The 23036-nt window shown below is 48.0% G+C and overlaps 1 protein-coding gene across 14 annotated transcripts in view; it reads left to right on the forward strand.

Annotated features, from left to right (window-relative positions):
- LOC148658551 (ankyrin repeat and SAM domain-containing protein 1A-like) overlaps nucleotides 1-23036 on the forward strand; it is a 133045-nt gene that overhangs the window by 101021 nt on the left and 8988 nt on the right. For all 14 annotated transcript variants that reach the window (XR_015940099.1, XM_088639885.1, XM_088639891.1 and 11 more), the window contains 9 exons: nucleotides 12141-12239; nucleotides 12638-12784; nucleotides 13633-13740; nucleotides 13840-14004; nucleotides 15117-15254; nucleotides 16215-16286; nucleotides 17063-17149; nucleotides 18788-18925; nucleotides 21520-21699. Coding sequence is in view for 13 of the 14 variants with exons in the window: in XM_088639885.1 (XP_088496011.1) it covers nucleotides 12141-12239; nucleotides 12638-12784; nucleotides 13633-13740; nucleotides 13840-14004; nucleotides 15117-15254; nucleotides 16215-16286; nucleotides 17063-17149; nucleotides 18788-18925; nucleotides 21520-21699 (1134 nt within the window). In the remaining variant the exon portion in view is untranslated. The remainder of the gene's footprint in view (nucleotides 1-12140; nucleotides 12240-12637; nucleotides 12785-13632; nucleotides 13741-13839; nucleotides 14005-15116; nucleotides 15255-16214; nucleotides 16287-17062; nucleotides 17150-18787; nucleotides 18926-21519; nucleotides 21700-23036) is intronic.

The following is a 23036-nucleotide window of genomic DNA, read 5'->3' on the forward strand; positions in this document are numbered from 1 at the left end:
GTCTGTAGCCAATGATAATTGCAACCTGGGTATGGTGTATTTACATTTTCTCCTATGTGACGGAAAGTGTATTGCTTTATGCAAAGGGTTGTGGAAGTGTGGAAAAAGTTCCCCCCCATAAAATCAAGCTCCTCTCAGTGAAGGACTTTCTTACGTTCGTGAATCCTGATCTGGAGATCTGGGATGATGGAGGCTGACAATTACTTTCCCAAAGCTTGCATCTCCAGAGTTCAAAAGTAATTGGAGCACCCTGAGCAGGAACATTACTCTACCTTGTCCATCCCTCCTCGCCAGCTGGGATTTGCCATGCTAAAATGAGCAGACCTGTCGGTTAAGAGAGAGAGTGTGTCTGTGTGTGTGACATGACACAAGTCCGCACACTCCATGGACACAGCAGGATGAGACAGTTAGTCCTCGCGGGTCCCACAGGTCAAGACGCAGACATCCATGCGGAGGGCAGGTTGTGTTAGATTTGAAGAACGGTTGTTTTAACGCACAGCTGCGCGCAGGACATGGCTAATTCCGTCCTCGAAGGCGATCTCACGGCGGTCTGCTTGGGCCTGCAGACCAGGAAAGCGGGCGTGGGACTCTTCGGAGAGGCAGTGTCAGTCTCAAGTGTCAGCCAGCAGCTGAATTGTTGAAGAGATGTGTTTGTGTCCCAGGCAAGCCCATAGCCCAATCCTATAGCTAATCCTTCCAGAAAGCACATCCCAGAAAGCAATGCTCCATGTGCATTGTTAAAAATAATTCCAGAAAGCACATCCCAGCAAGCAGCGCTCCATGTGCATTGTTCAAAGCTCTCTTTCCAGTGTACAGCAGTTTTTCGGCTCAGAGGACGATAACTAGATATACTGTCCTTCAGGTTTGGAGCCTTAGGGAAATTAAGATGGTTTGTTCTGAAGTTTTCCCTTGTGGCCCACATATCACTGCTCTGTTCACATAACGCTTCTGCAGGGGGGGGCACAGTGAAAGATTGAGCAGGTACTGCATGCTTTCGCCATCCTCTCCCCTCACGGCAGGAGCAGCTCCTCCAGGTCTGGGTAATCCGCTGTTTTCCCAAACACAGAGCGGGGAAGCAGGAACAAAGGCAAACTAATTGCTATGACCTGTAGCTGAAGGGGTAGAATTAAAACTGAAGTCCTTATGAAATTGCACAGTCCACTTAAATCCATCTGCTTTGGAGAATTGCATTCATTTCTGCACACCACTTTACCAAAAGCCTGAAGGGCTCTGAAGTCCATTAAAAGAAGAGTGACAAGGTTAATTCCTGGCCTCAAAGAGATGTCTTAGCTAATAGATGGAGCTCAGTCTCTTTGGTTATAGGCATGGAATATTGCTTCTAGGCTTTACATGTTTGTTAGAGTTCGACAGGAATGGGAGGAAGTGCTTTGAGTGATGTCAAAAGCAGGACGCACTGCTTTACACAAAAGGTGGCGGGAGTCTGGAGCAGATTGCCCAGCTACATTGCTGGAGTGGCTTCCCTGAAGCAAACCTTTACGAAGCAGTTGGATAAATTGTTATTTAATTCAATTTAACAATTAGTTAACTAAGATCATTAATGAAAGGTGTACGAGAATCTTACTTATGTTCCCGTTTGTTTTAGCATCGTGGGAGCCCTTTCCTGTGAAGCTGTATAGACACTGAAACTCCTGATCAGTCCTGGAGTAATTCTCTGTATAAACTGAGTTTTATTTGCCATTTTAGGGCATATCATTGAAAAATAGGAGTTTGTTTACATGATACTTAAATTCTAAATGTAACAGGATCCTAGTCTATGGAATGACCACTGTTGCTAATGTTGAAATTAACTTAACCCTCCTGCCTCTTGTACTGACGAGGTTATTTCTATTGAGTAAAGAAATCCAGTTTCTGGACAATAAAGATGTGCCTGAAGCAGCTACAATCCTGGATCAGTCAGGCCCCGCACAAAGCACAAGACCGTTAAGGTCGCGTATGGCATGACACAAGCTCAAAAACAGCAACCCTTTATGAGGCTGTGCGAATTAATCTTTAAATACGTCCACATGAGCAGACTGGGAAACTGGGATGCAGTAAAATGGGACGCCGGTCTACAAGAAGTTAAATCTGTCCTGGCTTCAGTCCCACAGGCCAGAACACAGACCTCCCACTGGCCTGCTGGCAAGAGGGCAGGGAGCGTTTGTGTTTTTTTAGCCTCATAAGGGTATAGAAGGGCTGAATCTAGCCCGTCTAGAGATGTGTATTCTCCAGCAGGTCAATAATGCATACGCCTCCTGGTGCAGCACAGCCTCTCGGTGTTCTCTGCATACTCCCCAGATTCGAAACCAGTACTGTAGGGCGCGCTGTTCGCCCAGGGCATTAATCGCCCCAGTATCAGGTCTCCAGCCTCGACGGGTGTCTCGCTGCAGTGGGTGGCCCTGATCGCTGTGCTCGGAGCCCTGGAACACCCCGTGTTCCGCTCTTGGCCATGCCCACGGCTGAAATATCCGCGGAATGGAGAGGCTTCTTAATTAGTTAGGCATTGGTTAGCTCATCTCTGCAGTCCAGCTGGCAGCCGTGCATACTCCAGCTCGCCAATAAGAGCCGAGGGCTGGGAGACTCCTCCGTGTTCCTCTTCCCCGCCCCAGGAGCTATCTGCTGGGGTTCTGACTTCACCGGCCAAGCGCAAGGATGAACGATCGCTTGTTTCCCAACTGGGCTGACGACGCCATCGGCCTTTACTGGATGTGTTTAAGTGTCCTTAGTGCTTGGACAGGGGTCGTCCCTTCCCCTTTCCTGTGCATACCTGTTTTCAAGGAGACCTTTTTGAAGTCCCTAGATTACATGATACTCCTTTGCACCAGCACACAAGCTTGGCTGATTCATCTGGAGTTTGCTACTAAAATGTCATTTTTATACATGTGTGTGTAGATGCTATTTATAAGACAAAGAGCAGAGAGGGATACAAACTGCTATTTTACATTTCACCCACCCACTCCCTTTAACCCACAATCCACAATCCACAGTCCAGCTGTATTAATGTGACTCATCCCCCCCACCCACCCCCCGCCCGCCCTTTGGACATCATTAAAAAAATGTGCCATTCTGTTACAATACCTTTAGGCCATTGATGATTCCCAAGGATCATCAGTGTTGTTGTCAGGCCCGGGATGATCCACAAGGCCTAGCTACTGCTGTGCTGCTGTGTTTGCGTCTCCTCCATTTTGTGCTTGGTGTTTTGCCTACAAATGCTATGCATGCCAAGGCTTCTCTATTTTTTTTTAGCAGGTTTGGCTCTATTTTTCTGTATGCACAGGGGGATGCTGTTCTTGCAAGAAGCTGCAGGGCTCACTAAGGGGTCCGCTCCCCCGTTAGCCCCAGACCTCATTAATCAGACCAGACTGGTTCACATTACCAGGGCAGATTAGAAAAGATAACGAAGCTGCACGTTCCGGCCCTGCTGCGATCTCAGGAGCTGTCTCTTCGTGCAGCCAGAAGAACAAGATCAATAAGCCGACGGCAGCTCCGCAGAGTGACAGGAGAAAAGGGAGCCCTTGTTAAAGAAATGGGATGCTCTCTTATTGACGTCAAGAACAATTGTAGTAGCCCTTCGTTTTACGGAGACAGATGGCTTTGGTTGGAAACAAAAGGAGCAGAGCTGTAGCCTTGCCTGTGAGGTCTGTTTGTGTTTCAGGGTTGTTTTTTTTAGGTATTAGTGTAACTGATACTGAAGGGCAAATTGGTAGCTACTCTAAAATGAAAGCAATTTTGGGTGAGCTGTACTACAGTGTATTCCCATTTGGTTGGTGTTGTTTGCATGGTCAACTGGTCTCACAATTAAGAGATCTCCATCTGTACCACCTGTCAGTCAGCCATAGCTGTTGTCTGGCCGAGGAAACGTCCTCTGTTTGAGAGGTGTGTGAGAGTGTGGTTTCAAGGTCTGTGGTGCTGTGATAAAGAACTGTAGTACAACAGCTGAATTACATTTGTTGTAACTTTCACAAGTAAACTGCTAAGTTATACAGTATAACTTTTTTTGCAAAGATGAATTCAAATCAAAATAGACAAAGTAAAACTTAGTGCATTGATGCTCAGTTCACTTTTCTTTCTCTACCTGGTGATATAGATAGATATTTTTTGTTTATAACACACAGGTTCAAAGGAGAAATGTAAATGAAATGAAAGCTTAAAGGGATTCATTTTCCAATGCAAAAAGCTATTACAGGCCACCCTAATTTTCCCCAATACAGACCTCGACATCGCCCTGTGGTAAAGGTATGTGTACTGAAATCCATCCATTTCCTGAGCGTTTCATCCAGTTCAAGGTTGTGGGGGATCTTGATGGACACCAGTCCTTTGCAGACACACACACACCAGGCCCAGAAGCCAGTTAACGTACCAGTATGTCTTTGGACTGTGGGGGAAAATAACAGAGCACCTGGAGGAAACCCACACAAACCTGAGGAGAACATATGAACTCCACACCGACAGCACCCTAGGAATTGAACCCAGGGCCAAAGTGCTGCAAGGCAGCAATGCTAACCACTGAACCCCCATGCCACCCTGTACTGAACATTTTTTAATGAAGTCTACTTCATTGTTTCAGACCTATCCGTCTTCTATCTGATCTTGTTTAACATCTTGTTGCTGAAATAACACCCCTTGACCTCGTATCAAACCGAATGCGTTGCGACTGTGGGAAAAGCACGGTGAAGTCCCATGCAGCTTTGTGAAACAGTGTTAAAAGCCAGGTATCAGGTGTGGAAAATGTGTCAACGCGCTCTCCTCCAGCGCCGCCGACAGCTGGCACTTCTGCTGTTGCCCTCGGAACCCGTGGCTGACGTGACAGCCTCCCCTTTCTGGAAGTTTCCAGGTGCCCTCCCCCCTGTCCCACTGACTTGAGGACCTGGCTCAAAGGGAGCCGTGGTGTGCCTCCTCACCGCACGCCTGGGCCGCGGTTTTGACATGTCCGCCTGGCACCTGTCCGGCTTGTCTGGGGCCCTGGGGCCCTGCTCGTTCCAGCTGGGCGGGTTAGGCCAGCCTCGGAGAGCGAGAGGAATGCTAATGGGTGGCGTTGGCAGTTCAAGGCAGGGCCGTGAGGGAGTGCGGTGGACAGAATAGTGGAGTAACACGCTTCAGCAGCCCCGAACTCACACTTGCTCGGATCTTGCAGCCCAGCGGTCATCACGCTTGATCCACGGCGTGTCTTTGAGGCCTGCTTGGCTTGTGTAACTTCGTAGAGTTTCAGGTGTATCGATGGCACTGAAGAATCTCAAACCAGCCTCTTCCCCTATTCATTCTGTAATCAGTTATTTGTTCAACTCCATTTGTTTGCCGGTTGTACCTTTCAGATGACTGAACGCTTGCTTGTCCTAGGAGGTGCTAAGTAAGATATAATTATATCAGATACTTAATTCCAGGCATCTCCTGAATAGTGCAGGGAAATGCAAAGCTGATTATGTACTAGAAGCTTCAGCAGTGCTGAGTAATAGTAGTTTGAGCTGTGTGTGACGCTGGTAGTCTTGCTGTGAACGTTGTGCATTGGGACTGACAGAGCAGTAAGGCAGAATGAAAGCTCTAATTGCCCTTATCCCTTTGCTCTGCTGTGGGCTATCAACACAGTTTTCCGTTTCTGAAGTGGTCATATTTTTTTTTTTAATGTTTAATGTTAATTGACTGAGCGTCTTCATTTGCTGGTGGTCTAACTGAAGTCTAAATTCTTCCTCTATTTCTCCTTATTTCTCTAGGAGTGGCAGGTTGCGCTGGGTTTGATTCCCTCTTTGGGCACCTTCTTTGTGGAGTTTGCATGGCCACCCTGTGTTGACACTAGGTTGCCACTCTGGTATAGGCTCCTGATTGCAATGATGCTCACCAAGGAAGGCAGCTTTCTGGTGATGGATGGACTATTCTCCACATCCACTAGTATGTAATGCAGGCATTCTGTATGTGTTTTTTACTCCATTACTTTTCCATCTTAAATGAGCAGAGGTGGTTTCTCAAAAGCTTGTCTCAGCTGTAGATTAAAATCAGGGGTTAAAGGATCCAAAATTTAGGAAGAATTTAGGGTGTCAAGATGGTGCTGTTATTTTGGAACGGAATTGATCCCCGGAGCGCCACCTACTGGCCTACCATCATCACTGTCACTATTAACCTGGTTTTCCTTGGAGGTCACTCATCGCGGTGCTGACTCTAGCTCCCACAGTCTGAAGCACACGGGCACACAGCTGACGGTGCTGGTGTCCAACACTAAGAACAGTGAAAAAGCCTGGCCAGAACACAGTGATCAGTTTTGAAAAGCACAAACGCGGAACAGGCACAAATTCTGCATTCTTGGTTTTGTGCGTAAGCAGGGCCTGATGCAGATGCTTGTGTAGAAGGCTGATGTTTATGCCATGCCCAGGAAAGCATGAAGTGCAGTTAACCACCTCATTCAACATTGACTGAGGGTGCTCGTTTTAATTTGACGGGGCAAGGTGACCCTAGTCAAAAACTACTATAGCAAGTGCAGATGATCCATGTGTCTCCCCTAGAAGAGCACTTTTAAACATCTTAAACCGTTTTTGCTGTAAAGACACACCGTGACGTTACCGTAATGGATGGATTCAGTGTTTGGGTGAAAAGGTCTCTTCTATCCTGCACCCTGCTGTGATCTTCCATTAAAGATTTTATTCCATTGCATAAGAAAGCCTGAAACTAAGAATAAAGTTTTATTAAATATGGGGGGGGGGGGGGTCAACAGAGAATGTTTGGGAAGAAGATTTTTTTTGCATGGAATAGGAATTGCTTCAAAAAATGTCGGCAGCTCCCTTAGTGAGGACACCTGCTGTCACAGTCCAGCCAAACATGGGCCATCACACTCCAAGTGCCCCAAGTACTGCTCCTGATCTCTGTACATCTCCTGCCCGAGTGTCTATTTTTAATCTGAGAAAGGATTAAAAGCTTGGACTAGAATCTGTGTGCCTTCACAGCATGTTATGACTCAAAGTGCAGAAGAAAATTTCCTTTCCGAGTGCTGTTCTCAAATCTCAGAGGATCCTCTAAGGACCCCTGTGGTATTTCATTAAATTAGTTTGTGTACTCAAATTGGAGATGTGGCCTTTTTTCCAGCTTGCCTTGACCCAGCAACCGATAGAGTCAATATTCCTCACAACTCGACTGGAAAATAGGATAACCTTAGTAAGAATGATAAAGTGTATTTAATGTACTGTTAACCTGGAAACATGTTTGAGGATTGGAGTAAGGGAGAGAGATTTCTACATGACTGGTTGTTACCTGAGACCAGAGAAGGATCTGGACATGAAAGTGATGGAGTATGAAGATCGAACGTGATGAAGTGTAGTGAATGACTGTCCATTTCCATAGGCAGATCTGCAGTGTTCACGGTACTCCTGGTACGATGTATGACAAGTGCTTCTGGAAAGCAAATCTCTGCCCATGCCTGATCGTTAGTGAAAATAAAAAGGGTGGTGTAGGAGGTGCAATCCTTCAGATGAGATGTTAAACTGAGGTCCTGACTCAATAAAGATCCTCTGGCATTGTTCAAAAGGCCTCAACCCTGAAACCCAGGTGTGCTGGCTAAATTATTCTGGTCTCCCTTGATTCATTTGGTGAGGCAGTTTCTCACTCCTCCACCTGATCTGCTGTGCAGTGGGGCTGCTGGTGCAGAATGGCCCGGCTGGGGGCTGCACTGCGGTGGTGATGAAATGGGTCCAGTCTCTCTCCGAGCAGCAGTAATTACAACAGCTCTTCCTGGAGGGGCTCCTGTTCATTTGTCCTGTGCCTCAGTGCGCCGGTCTGTGACAGGATGCCAATTTGTCAGGGCCAGCGTGTCTCGGCTAGAGATGGTTTAGATTACTCAGGCTTTGCTGTGTGCGTTTGCTGCAAGATCCCGTAGCCTCCTGAGGACTGGAGCTGCAGACCACTGGGGCGTGGCGTTCTTCCGGCAGCTGGGAACGAGCTGACCAGTTTAGGGGCTTCAGATTTTCTCATGTTCTTGGAAAAACAGGCTGGGGAAAAAAGTGCAGTGGGAATGGGCTAGCCTGATGTTACCTACGGTCCTCTACGTTGTAATGGCTCTCCGCTTCTCATTGGCTGGGTATCTTCCCAGGACGCTGGGATTGAATTCCACTCTGCTCGCTGCAGGCTGACTCTGCTGATGTCCTTGACTTCGGCGTGCCAGGGCTTGGCACTGCCCAGGGGGGGCGTGCCATCTGCTGGGTGCTCATCTTGGCTTCCTTATAGAACTTCGCAGGGCTCCTCACAAGCTTGCGATTGCACCCTTGCTTGCACCAGGTGTACCGTGCCCGAACTTCCAATTAGCGCTGCTGCGGGTGACCAGAAGACCATGCCAGTCTGGCCTGCACACTCCCGAGTCCAGAGGCAGGGAGCTTGGCACAGCTTTCCTGCTTTGGCAGCAGTTGTACAGGACTTCAGTCTATGCCGGTTATGAAAAGCTGTGCTTCCTACCACCTCGTTTTCCTCTGAAGCTTCTGGTAAGCTTGATAACATATCGGGAGTTTTCCCTCTGTCCTACTTTCAGGCTAGACTGGTTATACCGTTATTTGATCAGCTTTCAAACACCCCTCTCCCGCAGACCTGATGATCTCTGTAGTGAGAGACAGCTCAGTTTTCTCCCATCCCTCCATCGCAGTGCCAGCGAACAGTACTTTTGTGTTCACTCAGATCGCAATACTCCAGCTGAAGCGAGCGTCTCGAGGTGCTTCGCAGGCGAGCCACGCCGGATCAAAATAGGCAGCTTTCCTGTAGCGGTACTGGGCATCTGAGAAAGCACATCACAGCAAGCAGGTGGCAATCTGGACTTGGTTATTGCGCAGGGACTGACACAGATGCTCATCCCCCAAGGGGTGCAGGAAAACGGTGATTGTATAAAATAGATGGGTCAAATTGCCTTCTTTAGTTTGTTACCTTTCTTCTTCATTTGGTTTCTAAATACTGTTTTGTGGGGCTGATTTAGCTTCGATATAGACTGCACTGTTGACAGTACAAAAAGGCAAAAAGATTTTATTCACATTTCCCAAGGGGACTTGGCATCGTTTTTTTTTCTGGTTTGCTCTGGCATGAACCCCCAACCCTTCATCTGCAAACCCGTCTTTTGTCTACTGTTGGGGAGTGATGTTCCTCCTCACTGGCCTGGGGCCCCGTCGGACTCGGCGAACGATCCCCGCCTCCACCCCCCCCCACGCCGTGTCTCGGATATCCGGGGTGTCGGGTATCCGGGTGTTAACGGCTATCCACACTGCAGGCCCTGGGCTCTCCCCCTGTCCCTGTCAGCACGCTCTGCGGGAACATTATTCTGCCGCTCACACGCAGTCATTCCGCCTCATCCAGAGATCCAGCTGCTGATTACACTGTATTGATCCCAGGCCTCCTGCTGGGTCTCTTCCCGGAGCTCGGTGTGACAGTCAGCGCCTAGCTAACAGCCAGCTAACAGGGTGATCTTCCAAGCCATTTGTCTCTAGGGCTCTTGCTCTCTGAAATTAATTTCAAAGCCTTACACTGCAAGAGGATGGGATGTGAATTGGTCTTTTTTTTTTGTTACACTGCTTTTGGGAAAATGAGCCGGAGGTGAAAATGAGCCACCACTACAGCAGCAGACGTTTTGCCAGCTGTCTTTTACTCAGGCTCCTCCCAGACTGAGAACGAATTCCAAAAAAACAGCTAAAGCAGACTTAGATATCTATCCATCGTTCCAACTGGTTTATCAGGACGCCAGCCCATCGCAGGTCACACAGATACAAACACGCACACTCACACTAGGACCAATTTTCAGAGAAGCCTATTAACTTACCAGTATGAACTACCAGTATGAACTTACCAGACACCTGAAGAAGGCTCCACACCCGAAAGGTTGTGTCTCTTTTCTTTTCGTTTCAGCATGGAATAAACTTTTACCTGTTCCTTTGCAGCCTTCGCATGCTGACATAGCTACCTACTTGAACTTACCTCAGATAGGTAAGATGGCAACATCAGGAACTGATCCCAGGGCCCCAGCTCTGCAAGGCAGCAATGCTAACCACTGCGCCACTATGCCACCTCCTATGCCAAACTAATTTGCCACATAAAAACTAAATAAGCTTTAATTTCTAAAAATGATACGCACTGTTGTAAAAATGTCTTGGAGACTGTCAGATGTAACAGGTGTTTCCTAGTGTAACTCTTGACTATTCTCACTCAATCAAACCATGCTTGTCATTTAGCATCTGTAATTCACATCAATCAGAATCTTCAAAAACCGTGATCCCCACAGCTCGAGGTGAACTGTCCAAGAGCACCCAACATGAAGTGATATCACAGCTGATCCGTCATGCTTCCCAATTGATTGATTCGTTGCCAGCTGACCCTCATCACTAACATCACCCGTTCCCTCTCCACACATCTAGAAATCTTGTTTGCAATTACATCATCTGTCTGATGTAATTGGCAGTTTCGGTCATTTTGTTTTAAATGCTGGCAGATGGCCAAAGATTACTTTCGTCTTAATGAAGGAAGAAAATGTAGCGATAAGAGCAGAACAAAGCAAAGAGTCTAAGAATTTTGCACAGCAAATATTCATACCGTACGAGTTCCATCAAGTAGTTCACTATATTAAGTCTACCTATTATTTGTTTATTATATTATGATATACTGTATACACCATTGCTGTCCTTATGTTGTAACAATTACTGGATCTGGTGGTGTTGGTTTTTTAAATGGTCTAATGGACACAATGGTGGTGTTAAACTAAAGCTCCTTCCAGTCATTAATTTTTAAAATAGTTTGATCTTTCAGCCTAATTTTTTCCTGAGTGTGGGAGATGTTGAGGGCCGGTCCCTTCAGTTTGGAGTGACTGGAATGATGGACCATAGTAATCGTTGATCCTCACAGGGCTGCTGCGAAGCAATAGCTTTGAATCATCTCTACGAGGACGTGGTGCACATGTTTTCTCTTGAAATTGAATCTGTGTCTGGCGTCTACTTAAGGTAAAGGGAGGCCTGGTAATAACCTTCGGATGAGACGTAAAACCGAGGTCCTGACTCTCTGTGGTCATTAAAAATCCCAGGGTGTTTCTCGAAAGGAGTAGGGGTTTAACCCCGGCGTCCTGGCTAAATTTCCCATTGGCCCTTAACAATCATGGCTTCCTTATAATCCCCATCTATGAATTGGCTACATTACTCTGCTCTCCTCCCCACTTATAACCGATGTGTGATGATAGTTCTGGCGCACTATGGCTGCCGTCACATCATCCAGGTGGGGCTGCACATTGGTGGTGGTGGAGGGGAGTCCCCATTACCTGTAAAGCGCTTTGAGTGGAGTGTCCAGAAAAGCGCTATATAAGTGTAAGCAGTTATTATAATTATAACTGTGGTTTCCGAGCACTGGGACTCTGAGTGCTCTTGGGTATAGACAGACTCGCTGTGTGTTATTGTGTGTTATTACTCAGCCCTTCTTCCCAAGCGGAACCCTTGTTCATTGGCGTTGGGAATTCCCAGCTGCTCCACTGGCTGTGTGCGGCTGGGATTGTGGGAATTCATTCAGAAATAGGAGGGGATCCTTACTAGAGTGATGCCTGCTTCTGAAGGTGAATCTGGGCTAGGCAGGGCAGCTTTGGCTATTGGGACCGGGGTCTGGGATCGCCATTGTAAGATGTAGTATAAATATAAAATATAAGTTTCTAAATATACAATTCCTACTGTAGTTTCTACTACGTGGAAACCATATTTCCAGGAGGTGAGGTCAGGGGTGCTGTTTCACATGACTTTTTTTCCTGTGTATCCTGTGGAATCATTCTTCCAACAGCGCCTACTGTCACGGTTCAGCTCGGCTGCAGGAGCTGGTTTGTTTTCCCGCAGAGATGGTGTGATGCCAACAAGGGCGGGGGGCACAGATCTTTGCCCTGTTTTTCCGATGGAGGGGAAGCCCCCAGTGCTTTCTAAAATGGACAGCAACGGTGGGGGGGAAATTAGGATTAAATTTGGATAAGGTGAGATGAAAATATTTTAACAATGTGGCAGAGACCTTCTAGTGTCAGCTGAGGCCAGGCTGGTGACCCTCAGTAATAGTGTGGAATAGATTGCAGAGCCCGTGGGATAGCTGGGTAATTCTGTAACCTTTGACCTTATCTGGAGAGGTGATGTGGCGTCAGGAGCTGAACAGTGTGGTCCTTCTCTGTCTTGTTGTTTCAGGGCAGTAATGTTATGGAGGATCAGGACCTGAAGGAGATAGGAATTTTGGACCAACATCACCGGAGGAAGATCCTGCAGGCAGCACGATCCCTTCCCAAGGTGCACAGCCTTCATGTGTCTGTGGGGGGTGGGGGGTGGGACGGCTACAAAACTACACTGGATTTGTGTTCGAGAAAGAGCAAGTCAAGTTCTAGGTACAGGGTGTGGTACAACAGTGGCTAAAGTCTCTGTATTTGCCTGTTTTACCCTTAATGGAGAAAATGATTTTTTTTCATTGCTTTTCTCCCTGTTTGGAAAATCACCCATTGAAAAGAAGAAAAAAAAATCCTTTCTCCGTCTGTCTTCTTGTGTAAGCAAGATTTACACTTGAAATTTTAAGTTTCTCTTAGCTTATTCTTATCCGCTATATATTTTGGGTGTCGGACAGGCAGTCATTTATCAGGTGCTTTTAATGGTACGAGCCCGAGGTGTGACAGAGCAGGTGTCCTCCATCGCAGGTGAAAGCCCTGGGCTGTGACGGCAGCACCTCCCTGGCCTCCTGGCTGGACGTCCTGGGCCTGCAGGAGTATCTCCAGAACTTCCTGGCCAGCGGCTACCGCACCATTGACAGTGTCAAGAACCTCTGGGAGCTGGAGATCGTCAACGTAAGTCCACAGCCGCGTGCGGAGGGCTTCTCGACGAAGACAGAAGAAGTCTAGTTCGATGCGTTGGAGTCAGGCAGCATGTGAGGGCATCGGGGCTGTCAAGCGGCTGATTCGGTAAAGATGCTTGCTAGAGAGCATGGGTTGAGCTCTCTGGTCATGGGTTCGAGTCTGGGCCGTGTCACTAGCTGACTGGGACCGGGATTCCCAGCAATGCCGCCAAGGGAATTGTGGGATCAGTCTGCCTGGCATCAGTTGGCTCTCAGCGAACGCCTCGGCCTCCTGGGTAATTTCAGGCATGCAGTGTCGTTGGTGAGGGATCTTCTCTCTTGAAAGCATGTTTTGACATAACCGGCCAAGACATGAAAACCACGTAGTTGTTTTCCCCTTGGCTCCCCCATCCCCTGTTGTACCATTACTTTGAGAAGGTGCTCACTCTGGAAAAGCACAATCTAAAGCTCGAATTGACTGAGAGGTTAGGGCAGAACTGGGCTGGGATACAGTTCTCAGTGCAGTAACAAACCAGGGTCGGCCGAGACCTCAGGCTGTTCTTGGCCTTGTAGTGAACTCTCTCAAACATGAGGCAGGATTCGTATTCACATATCCCTTAGACCTTTCCAAATTTTTGTCAGCGACCTATGCTTAGCAAGTATCCTAAGGGAGATGCATGGTGGCCCTCTGTCCCGGTCCAAACTCTAAGGAAAGAGAATAGCTGTGTTTATGTACCAAGAAAACAACATTCAGTGCTGTAAGGTCATTAACAACAGCTGATGAACATAATGTCATGATGCAGTAAAGTTTAAGCTTCATGGCCTGTGATGCTCATCTCCTCTTTTTTCATCTGCGCCCAGGTGCTGAAGATCAACCTGCTGGGCCACCGCAAGCGGATCATCGCCTCGTTGGCCGAGCGGCCTTATGAGGAGCCACCCATCAAGCCCCCCCGCCTCTCCCAGATCAGGGTGAGTGACACCCTCGAGACGCGCCAGCACCCTCCCCTCGGCCCTGGGGCCACGCTCTCCCTCCTCCTGACCGGCACGGCGTGTCTGTGTGTCTCCCAGTGCCAGGACCTTGTGTCGCAGACCTCGTCGCCCCTCAGCCACGACTCCTACACGGGCCGCTCCACGGACATGCTCCTGGCCCCGGGGGATTCTGGGAAGCGCAGGACGGAGCACGAACATGACGTCCCGCACCGCTCTCGGAGCGAGCGACATCATCGAAGCCACGTGAGTCACTTTGCTGGTGGCGGCGAGGGGTACACAAACATACAGCTGAAACCGGAAACTCCTGGTGTCCAACGGTTTTCCATAGCTCCTAGGGTCGAAAAAGAATTAGCTAACATCAGGCCTACTGCAGAACACTGGTCAGAGAATTGCAAAGCAGAATTTTCTCTTAATTCACTGGTAGTTTTCGTAACAGCATGAACAGGCCGATCGAGCTAGAGGCCAGACATGGGGAATCACAATAAAATGAGTTGTTTTCATCTGGATAGTTAAATAAAAAAATCCTGGAATTAAGGAAATGTTTTTTTTACTTAGGAGGTTACTGGATAAAATCCTGACTCCACCAGAACAAGTTAGTCTTCTTGTGCTCTGTCCTTCAGATCAGCCCTGATTCAGATTTGACTATTACTTCTCTTCATGACAGCCAGCGTTCTAACTGAGGACTGAGTGTTTTTAGAAATGAAGATTGCTGCTACAAAATTGGAAAATCATACATTTTGCCCTTAAAACTCAAATAAACCTAGACAAAGCATTTGGATTTTCTGTTATGTATGTGGGTAATTGTACTTTTGACATGAAAGTAAAGGATGGATATATACTCTACTAGGATTTATTTCAGCTGCCAGTAAGAAAACTGACAAGAAAATGGTTTCCTAAAGACCCCCCCCAACAGCAGAACAATTGATCAGTGTTGTGAAGGGAGATTTATAAAATGGAAAAGCTCACCTTTTCTCTTAGGTTACAAGCAGAAAGGTTTAGTAAATCCTGGCAGGCCTGGATTGAGTTTGTGGCCCCATTGAGACCTGATTTTGTTCTGTGAAAGAGCGCGAAGCAGTCTTTTGTTGGTTATTTGTTGTGTTTTTGCTGACTGTGTTTCTCTATATAACCTCCCATCTATACTGGCGGAATGTGGATAGTTAATTGTATAAAAAAACATAATGGAAAAATGAAAGATAAAAGCAGTAACATATCTGACTTTGTGTAAATCCTCTCATCTTTAAATGAAAAGTCTTAAAAAAGAGAAAAATTGAGAAATTGCGCGTGCGTTCACCGTGAACGTCTCGCTCTTCCTGTCCACTCGGGTGTCAGCTTGGCTGTGTTTCCCCCCCCTGCAGGATCGGCACGATGACCGCCCCCGGGAGGCACGGCTCACCCTGCGCCCGCCCAGCCTGGCCACGCCCTACGCCCCCGTGCAGAACTGGCAGCACCAGCCCGAGAAGCTCATCTTCGAGTCCTGCGGCTACGAGGCCAGCGTGAGCACCCCCCCGTCTCGTTTCCACACCGCCCCGCGCCTCGGGGAGCTGCCCGGCCTGCCGCTGTTGCCTCTCTCTCATCGCCACTTCTCTTGGCCCGGAGGTCTTCTGGGCTGATCGAAGTCACATACCCTTTCCGAGAGCTCCCACAAGTCCATATGCCAAGCCGTTTTTGTCAGCTGCAGTTCATTGCTGCCCGTCATTCCTCTCTGGAGAAACCTAGAAAGGAAAGCCTTTTCTGGGGTTAAAAGAAAGGAATCACGTGGGCTAAGTGTGCCAGTCAGACAGAGGGCAGTGCCTCGCAAGGAGTGCTCATTTACTTCCAGACCCTCCAGGAGGTGTTTGGACCAGCTTGTTGGTGAACACCAGCGTTTTCCTGTGCTGAGAACAAAGCCTGGATTCTTCATTTAAAGCAGCCTCTTTTATCTCCCTGTATCTGTACCTGAATGAGCTGTTCCGGCTAATCTAGCTGAACTTGCATGGCCATCTCCCAGAAAGGACTCATTATTAATCGATTATTTGAGACCTCTATTTGGCAAACAGTGGGCTATATATTTGGGCCACTTTGGGCTATATCCTTCCTGACCGTTACAACTGGTCCAGCACGGGAAACGGTTCCTTAGCTGGCTGCTCGCTAGCGACCTCCTGTGGCAGCTGTCTGCAGGAATTGCTGGCTGTAACTGGTGTGAATTTATCATTCACTGCCCAGCTCACACGAACATCGGAGCAGTCGAGCAGGCTTAATTAACGCTTGCTCCTTCCAAAATTGGGGGTAATGAAGCAAATAGCAAAGAAATCACTTACCATTATCATCTCCTCTTTGGTAATAGGGGGTTTTGACAGCAAAATCCCTCTCTTATTCTTTGTATTATTGAAATTAAGATCCATATTTTGGCCAATCGAGCAGCCAATCCACAAGAAACAGTTAACAGGGCAGCCCTTCTGATCTCTGTCTTGCAGTACCTGGGATCAATGCTCATCAAAGAACTGAGGGGCACCGAGTCAACGCAGGATGCTTGTGCCAAAATGAGGGTAGGTGGCTTGAACACAGCGTGGAGAAATTCCAGTCTGCATGCTACAGTTTCCCTCTTCCAATTCAAAGACGAAGGGCTGTGAACACTAAGGGTGTCCTTTAGGCCCTGTAGCCACTCCATTGGCTCAGTCAGCTGAAATAAGCAATTAAAAGATCAGACTGCAGAGGAGCCTTCATCAGCAGAGGTGATGAGGCCCAGGTGGTCTGAACACACACATCTGTCAGGCATTCATTCTCGTTCTTAAGAGGCCCTTTTTGTCTTTTCTAAACGGTTTCGGAGTTTCCGGAAGGCAGTCTGCTATACTGACGCAGCTGGCGGATGTTAAAATTGGGGGGAAAGGAAAAATCAATCACTTGGCAAATGCTTTAACAGATGTACCTCCTTTCATCGTCGCGCGCTTCATGAATCTGGGCGTAGGGCTGCTGCCAGCAGCGAGCGACTCTGCAGAGAGAAGCCGTGAATAACGCAGAGGGGAGTCTGCGTCTGCGCAGGAGGTTTCACAGCCCGTTCGGTCTGTGTGAGCAAGTGTGGAGCTGGACGGACCCTGGGCGGCTTCCCACACCTGCCTGCGTGTGCTTTCACAGTCCTCCCTGGACCCAGGTGCTACTCACACCCTGCCCTGATGTCCAAGGAAATGGCTCCCATGAGTCTCTTTGCTTTCCCCTTCCCAGTATGTAGCCTTGGATCTGGGGGGCCCTCTTCATGCACCCCCAACTTTCCATCTCCATCTTTCTCTCACGGTAACGTCAACCGCTGCCCTGTTTCCCCCCCCAGAGGTCGACGGAGCAGATGAAGAAAGTCCCAACCATCGTTCTGTCCATCACCTACAAGGGGGTGAAGTTCATCGATGCTGCTAACAAGGTGAGGAAGCGGAGGCTGGTGTTAAGAGTGGGCGGGTGAGAGGGGTGGGGGGGCAGGTTCAGCGCAGGACTTTTGCCCCATCAGCCAGGGCATCTTCTCCTCCGGCGCCTCCTCTGTGTCGCCCTTTCTGTTGCCGTGCTGTCGCTCTGCCCCTGCGAAGCGCAGACACCTGTGCGGAGCTGATAAACCTGCCCTGGCGCCGGCGGCACCAAGTATTGAGCCAGCCCTGGCCCCGATCTCGCACTGCTTATCTGGGATGTATCAGTCCTCTGTGCATTCGGAGGCCTGTTGCTTTATCTTTTCCCTCCCGAGATTAGATCACCGGAATTTAATTCGTTTGTTTGCTGTCTATCTCTCTCCCGTCTCAAAAAAACCCCCAAAAGGTCAGGTTTCTGACGGGCTTGTCGAGATTTGACAGGGTTGACCTTTCTCACAAAGGTGATAGAGAGAGGCTTCTGTTGTGCTGATTTTTCGTGCTGATGAACCTCTCCCCCGTTTCAAGGAGGAAAGAGGGGAGGACCGTTTGCTTCTGCTTTTGAGTGATCCAGCTACAGAGCAGGCTTTTTGAAACGAGTCACTCAACTTCTTTTATCAATGGGAGTTTAACTCCTTGGGTTACCAGTCTGGTTACCCTGGCTGTGAATGGGCTTCAGGGCTGGACCTCTTAAGAGTCTGCATTCCAGGGAGAGTTAAGTGTGAACCATGTTGTACTGTTCCCAGGAAAGTCAAGGGGGGAGAATCCAGCATCTTTCCATGGATTTAGAAACCCCTTACTCTCCAGTTTATATTCATAAAGCACTAGAGCTGGTTCCCTGCATTAGCTTCAGTAATGCCAGATGCTAGCTGGTCTCCCCCACTGCTGACACAACAAGTCAGCGTGGCTCATCGAGGTTGCAATTTACTGTGCCAATGTTCCGTTCCTGCCTGAGGTAACGAGGGATCGTACTTCCAGACTATCTCCGGCAAGACCCTGCCTGTCACGCATGGATTGAACCTGTTTAGTGCTCTCTCTCTGCAGCCAGCTCTGGAGGAGGTGTTGACACGACAGTGAAAATATAAGAAGCCCTTCTTTTTTGAAGGACGGTGGCTGGTTTGAGGAACAAGAGACTTTCATCACCTTTTCTGGCTTGAACCATTCCCAGATCCTGATTCTGTTGATGATCCTTGCAGTTCAATTCCACACAACATTCTCCTCTCCATAGGAAGGCCATTCTACTTGAAGACTGGGATGTGGTTAGGACGCACAGATTTCAAGACCTTGTGGAATACAGATCAGGTCCTGCTCAGGCTGCTGTTTCTGTTCACAGGGGCCTAGAGGCCTTAGCGAGTGCCTGTAGCCCATTGGGGGTTCCTAATAATGTGGCCAGTGAGTGTAAAGCCTCATCAGCACAAGTAAATGTCTCCCTGTACCTTTTATATTACTCAAAATACTGTACCGACTGTGGAATATGTATAGTAGAGTACATAAGAAACTGAACTGGACCCTAATTACGTGTAATGTGTATTGTACTTCTTTCCTTTCCTCATTCTGAGAACAGTGAAGGAGGCATGTCTAGCTTGTTATGGGGAGTGTGATTATAGGGGTTACATGCTGAATCAGTGATCCACCCCCTGATCTGTCTCCCTCCCCCCTTACAGAATATAATCGCGGAGCACGAGATCAGGAACATCTCCTGCGCAGCCCAGGACCCGGAGGACCTCTGCACCTTTGCCTACATCACCAAGGACCTGCAGACCAGCCACCACTACTGCCACGTCTTCAGCACGGTGGACGTGGTAAGGGCTGGGGCAGGGCTGGGGCAGGGCCGGACAGGTCAGGGGCGGGGCTGGGGCGGGGCTGGATGGATCGGGGGCGTGGCTGGGTTGTATTAAGGGCAGGGGCGGGGCAAGATGTGTTAGGAGCGCGACCAGGGCGGGACTGGGGCACAGATGGGCTGGGACTGGTCAGGGGGCTTTCACAGCACCCTGGTGATTCCTGGTGTTATAGTCAGAGATCCCGGGCATATTGCCTACAAGACAAGTTGTTTAATCCGAGGAACATTACAGCCGCATGAGCTCTTCCAGGGCTTGACAGGACTCCTTCAGTCATCCCCTGTGGGGGTTTGGGAAAAGTGGGAATTGCGATCATGTTAGTGTGGGATGTCCAGTCCTGTGCAGGACAGTTGGACAGTGGATCCCGTGTTCAATTCCAAACCTAGCGTGATATCCGTGGGGAGTTTGAATGTTCTCCCCATGTGGGTTTCCTCCCACAGTCCAAAGACGTACTGGCAGGTTTATTGGCTTCTGGGAAAATGTGTCTGTGTCATTGTCTGCCCTGTGATGGACAGGCGTCCCTTCCAGGTGTGTATCCTACCTTGTGCCCGTTGATTGTGGGGATAGGCTCCGGCTCTCCTGCGACCCTCAACTGGAAGAATAGATGTCCAGTCCTCAGTCTAGAGGGTGTTCGTTCATCAAGTTATATCAGGCATTTTAGTCTAACACTTCGGTGATTCAGATATCACAGGTTGGAATCAGAATTTCACAAGCAGCAGCAGTGCAGCCACGTTCTGGTGGGAGCAGGAGAATGCGATTGAGATTCCTAGTGAAATAGAGAGCCTTGAGAGTTCCCAGGCACCTGCAGTGTCCCTGTGCGCCTCCAGTTGGCGATAAGCCTCCTGTGTGTCGCTGAACCTGTAGCACGTCGGGAAGAGAACGATGCCTGTCTGTCCCTGCCTGATTTCCCTGTGTTGGGGCCATGGTATTATAATTTTTAAAAAAGTAGGGAGAGCAGTTCAGCTGATCCAACTAGGCTGAAGATGCTGAAACTGGGTAGTTCAGAGCTGAGCTGGAAAGAAAGCCTACAGACTCAGCTGTGATCCAGTACACCACTTCTCAGGCTAGTAATCTCCGAGCTAAGCAGGGACTCGAAAAGTGGACAACATAGAGTGCATCCTCCCTCTTTTATACAGGAGTGCAAATGCAATGTTTTAATAGCATTTGAAAAAGCATCCAGTGCTTAGCTCAAACGTATATCTCCAAGAAGTTCCCTTTTAATTTACACATGTCTCCTATGCTTGGGAAGACAGAAATGGATGTTTTCTTGTCTTCTGCCGAAGTAACAGCTAGTTATCGTCTGTGTAAGTCTGTTCTAGTTTCAATGACACTCTCTCAAGGGCATCTTTTATGAAAAATTAGAGCTGTGGAGATAAGGAGCGTTTTTGCCCAGATCAGCACAAGCTTGCCGTGGGCAGAGTGCTTTCGTATTCCATCCTTGAATCCTAATGGAACACTGTGGGTCTACCGCGTCCCATCTTGGGGATTCAAGGGCACAGATGTGACCTTCCGGGGATTTTGGAACTGCGATCTGGATGAAGGTCGTTTCGCTTCTCTTGTTCCCAGCTGGCTGCCGTTCAGTTGCAGTCACCTCTTTGTGCTCACTGGCTCGTCTTCAAGCCGGGTCAATCTCGGTCCTGCTGGACACCAGCAGGAGATCGGAGGTCGAAAGCCTGGTTCTGTGTTTGATTCCACAGCCACGCTTAAAAAAAAACATCTCAGAGGGATAAGATTATTTCTTCTCTCTTTTCGACAGCTTTTTATTCGATTGCTGGCACATGTGTATGCACATTTCCTCAAAGCTTCTGCTGACTTTAAGAGATGATGGAGCCAGAGCAGGGTTAGGATTGTTCATTCTGAAGACGCCCCTGTACGATGCCTGAACAACTGTAACCTGGGCTCCTCGAGTCCCTCGTTTTTTCCCAAGCTCTTTCTGAATGCGAACTAGGCGTTCGCTCCTTCAGAGCATGAGAAGATGTCCTGAGACAGTCCAGAGACCCCTGGGAGTTGTGTTCTTTTGTCTTTTACCTCACAGGTCTTGCTCGTGAGGCTATGCCATGGATCTAGCTAGGCAGTTTCACCTTCTGGGCTCTTGACTGAAAAGTCAGGGGCACTCAGGGCAGCTGGCGTTGGTCCTGTGAAGATGGTGCTTAGTCCTGCGTGAACTGAGCAGTGTGTTCTGTGATCAAGTCGTTGGATTTTATTGCTTATATAACATTAAATATGAAAAGACATTTACACAGCAGGCCAGTGGAGTCTGCCAAGATCTGGGAAGTGTTACAGTCTATGTACAGTATATAGATTTTAAATATCAATAAGAAGCCTAGTTATTCACCCATTGTTTTGCAAGGTAAATGTCCAACACTAACTTGCACAAACTCTTGTCAGGTGCATTGACAACAATCAGGGCTACAGAGGCCTTTTTATTAGTCTGTATCCATACGAGATGTAGACTATTTATTATAGTCAAGTGTTAACACAAGTTAGAATTTATCATCACTTGGTGCTTTGGTATTCTCTAACCATGTTCTTGCTGTTTCTTGTTTTTGTTCTCGCAGAACCTGACCTATGAGATCATCCTGACTTTGGGACAGGCGTTTGAGGTAGCCTACCAACTGGCTCTGCAGGCCCAGCGCACCAAGCCCCACGGCATCGCCTCGGCAACGGGGTCAGAGGTCATCGAGACCAAATCCACACGGCCGGTGCCCAAGCCCCGGGGCAGCGTGCGGAAGTCGGCGGTGAGTGGTGTTGGCGAGGCGGCGGCTGGCGCCCCTCCAGGCACTTAGGACGGGTGTATCCGCGATGACTCGACTCTTTCCAGTGCTGAGGCACTGAACTGTAGACTCACTGTAGTATGAGGTGGAGGAGGATGCAGAGCCGCAGTGGAATCCCAGTAGAATTGTCTCCGAATCATGTTCCTGTTCAACTCTAATTCCTCGATGGGGCTCATGCGAGACTGAGGATGAAGTGAGCAATAAATGCAACATTTTCTTCCAAAATCCTGGGATTGGAAATCCCAGATCTACAGGGCTGGCTCCTGAAGATGCCTTTGAGATTCCAGAACATCCCTGGAGAGCTATAGGCTGACACTACATCATCTTCAAGACTCCGATTGTAGTTTCCTTTCCCAAGATGTTCAAATACTTCCATAATGGCATTCTGTATTAAATCAACCAGTGGCCTCTCAATATGAGTGATCCTATAGGCATTTTAACACAGGGCGAGTGAGTCCTTGTCACTATGAATTAAAAACAAGTCGTGTATAGATTCCACATTATTTTCCAATGGATTTTTATTTGGTGAACTTGCACTACTTAACAGGAATGGAAATCTAGAGTTCTAAATCCCTTACACATTGTAGCGCTACACTCTGCTGCTTTCAAGTTCAAATTTGTCCAGTTATTATGATCTAGGTAACTGTTGAATTCTAACATGAGTTGACCCGGAGATGTTAATAATCAGCCAGCTCCATCCATGCAGTATCAGGGTTTAAACCTACTGAGAACAACCCACATTAAGACCCGACAAAACATTGTCTCATTTCTGGCATTGCAGATTTTCATTTAGCTCATATAAAATCTGTTCTTTTGTCTGCACTTTGAATATGTTGTAACGATTTGCTCCATGTTTTTGTGAAATTTCAGTGGTCCACCAAGAGTAATTGAAAATGTTATCATGTTTTGTATTCTATATATGAGGAAATCCTTCTGTAATAGCAAAATAAGAATATGATCTTTGACCTTATTTCTTCCTGCATTCTATTAACAAGCTTGCTGAAGTCCACTCTGGGAATGATTATCGTTGGTCCATACTAATTGTATTTTAGCTACTTGTAATGATCTTAACTGTTTTAAGTGGCAATACCGCACGGCCTGCAATTTGTCACAGTAGTCCATTTATATACACAACACACAATTCTTTTTTGAGAATTGGATGCAAGCCTCTTAACATTAAATGGCATTTATTTTAGAAAGAGAAAATGCTTTGCAGTTGCTTTGGGTTTTGATTGTTACTGTTATGCCAGTGCTTCTTTTTGTCTCTTCTCCTGTTGACAACTAGCGCATATTATAGTCCT

Source organism: Lepisosteus platostomus, chromosome 7 (assembly GCF_059453375.1).
Source record: "Lepisosteus platostomus isolate fLepPlt1 chromosome 7, fLepPlt1.hap1, whole genome shotgun sequence".
In the NCBI taxonomy this organism is placed as follows: Eukaryota; Metazoa; Chordata; class Actinopteri; order Semionotiformes; family Lepisosteidae; genus Lepisosteus; species Lepisosteus platostomus.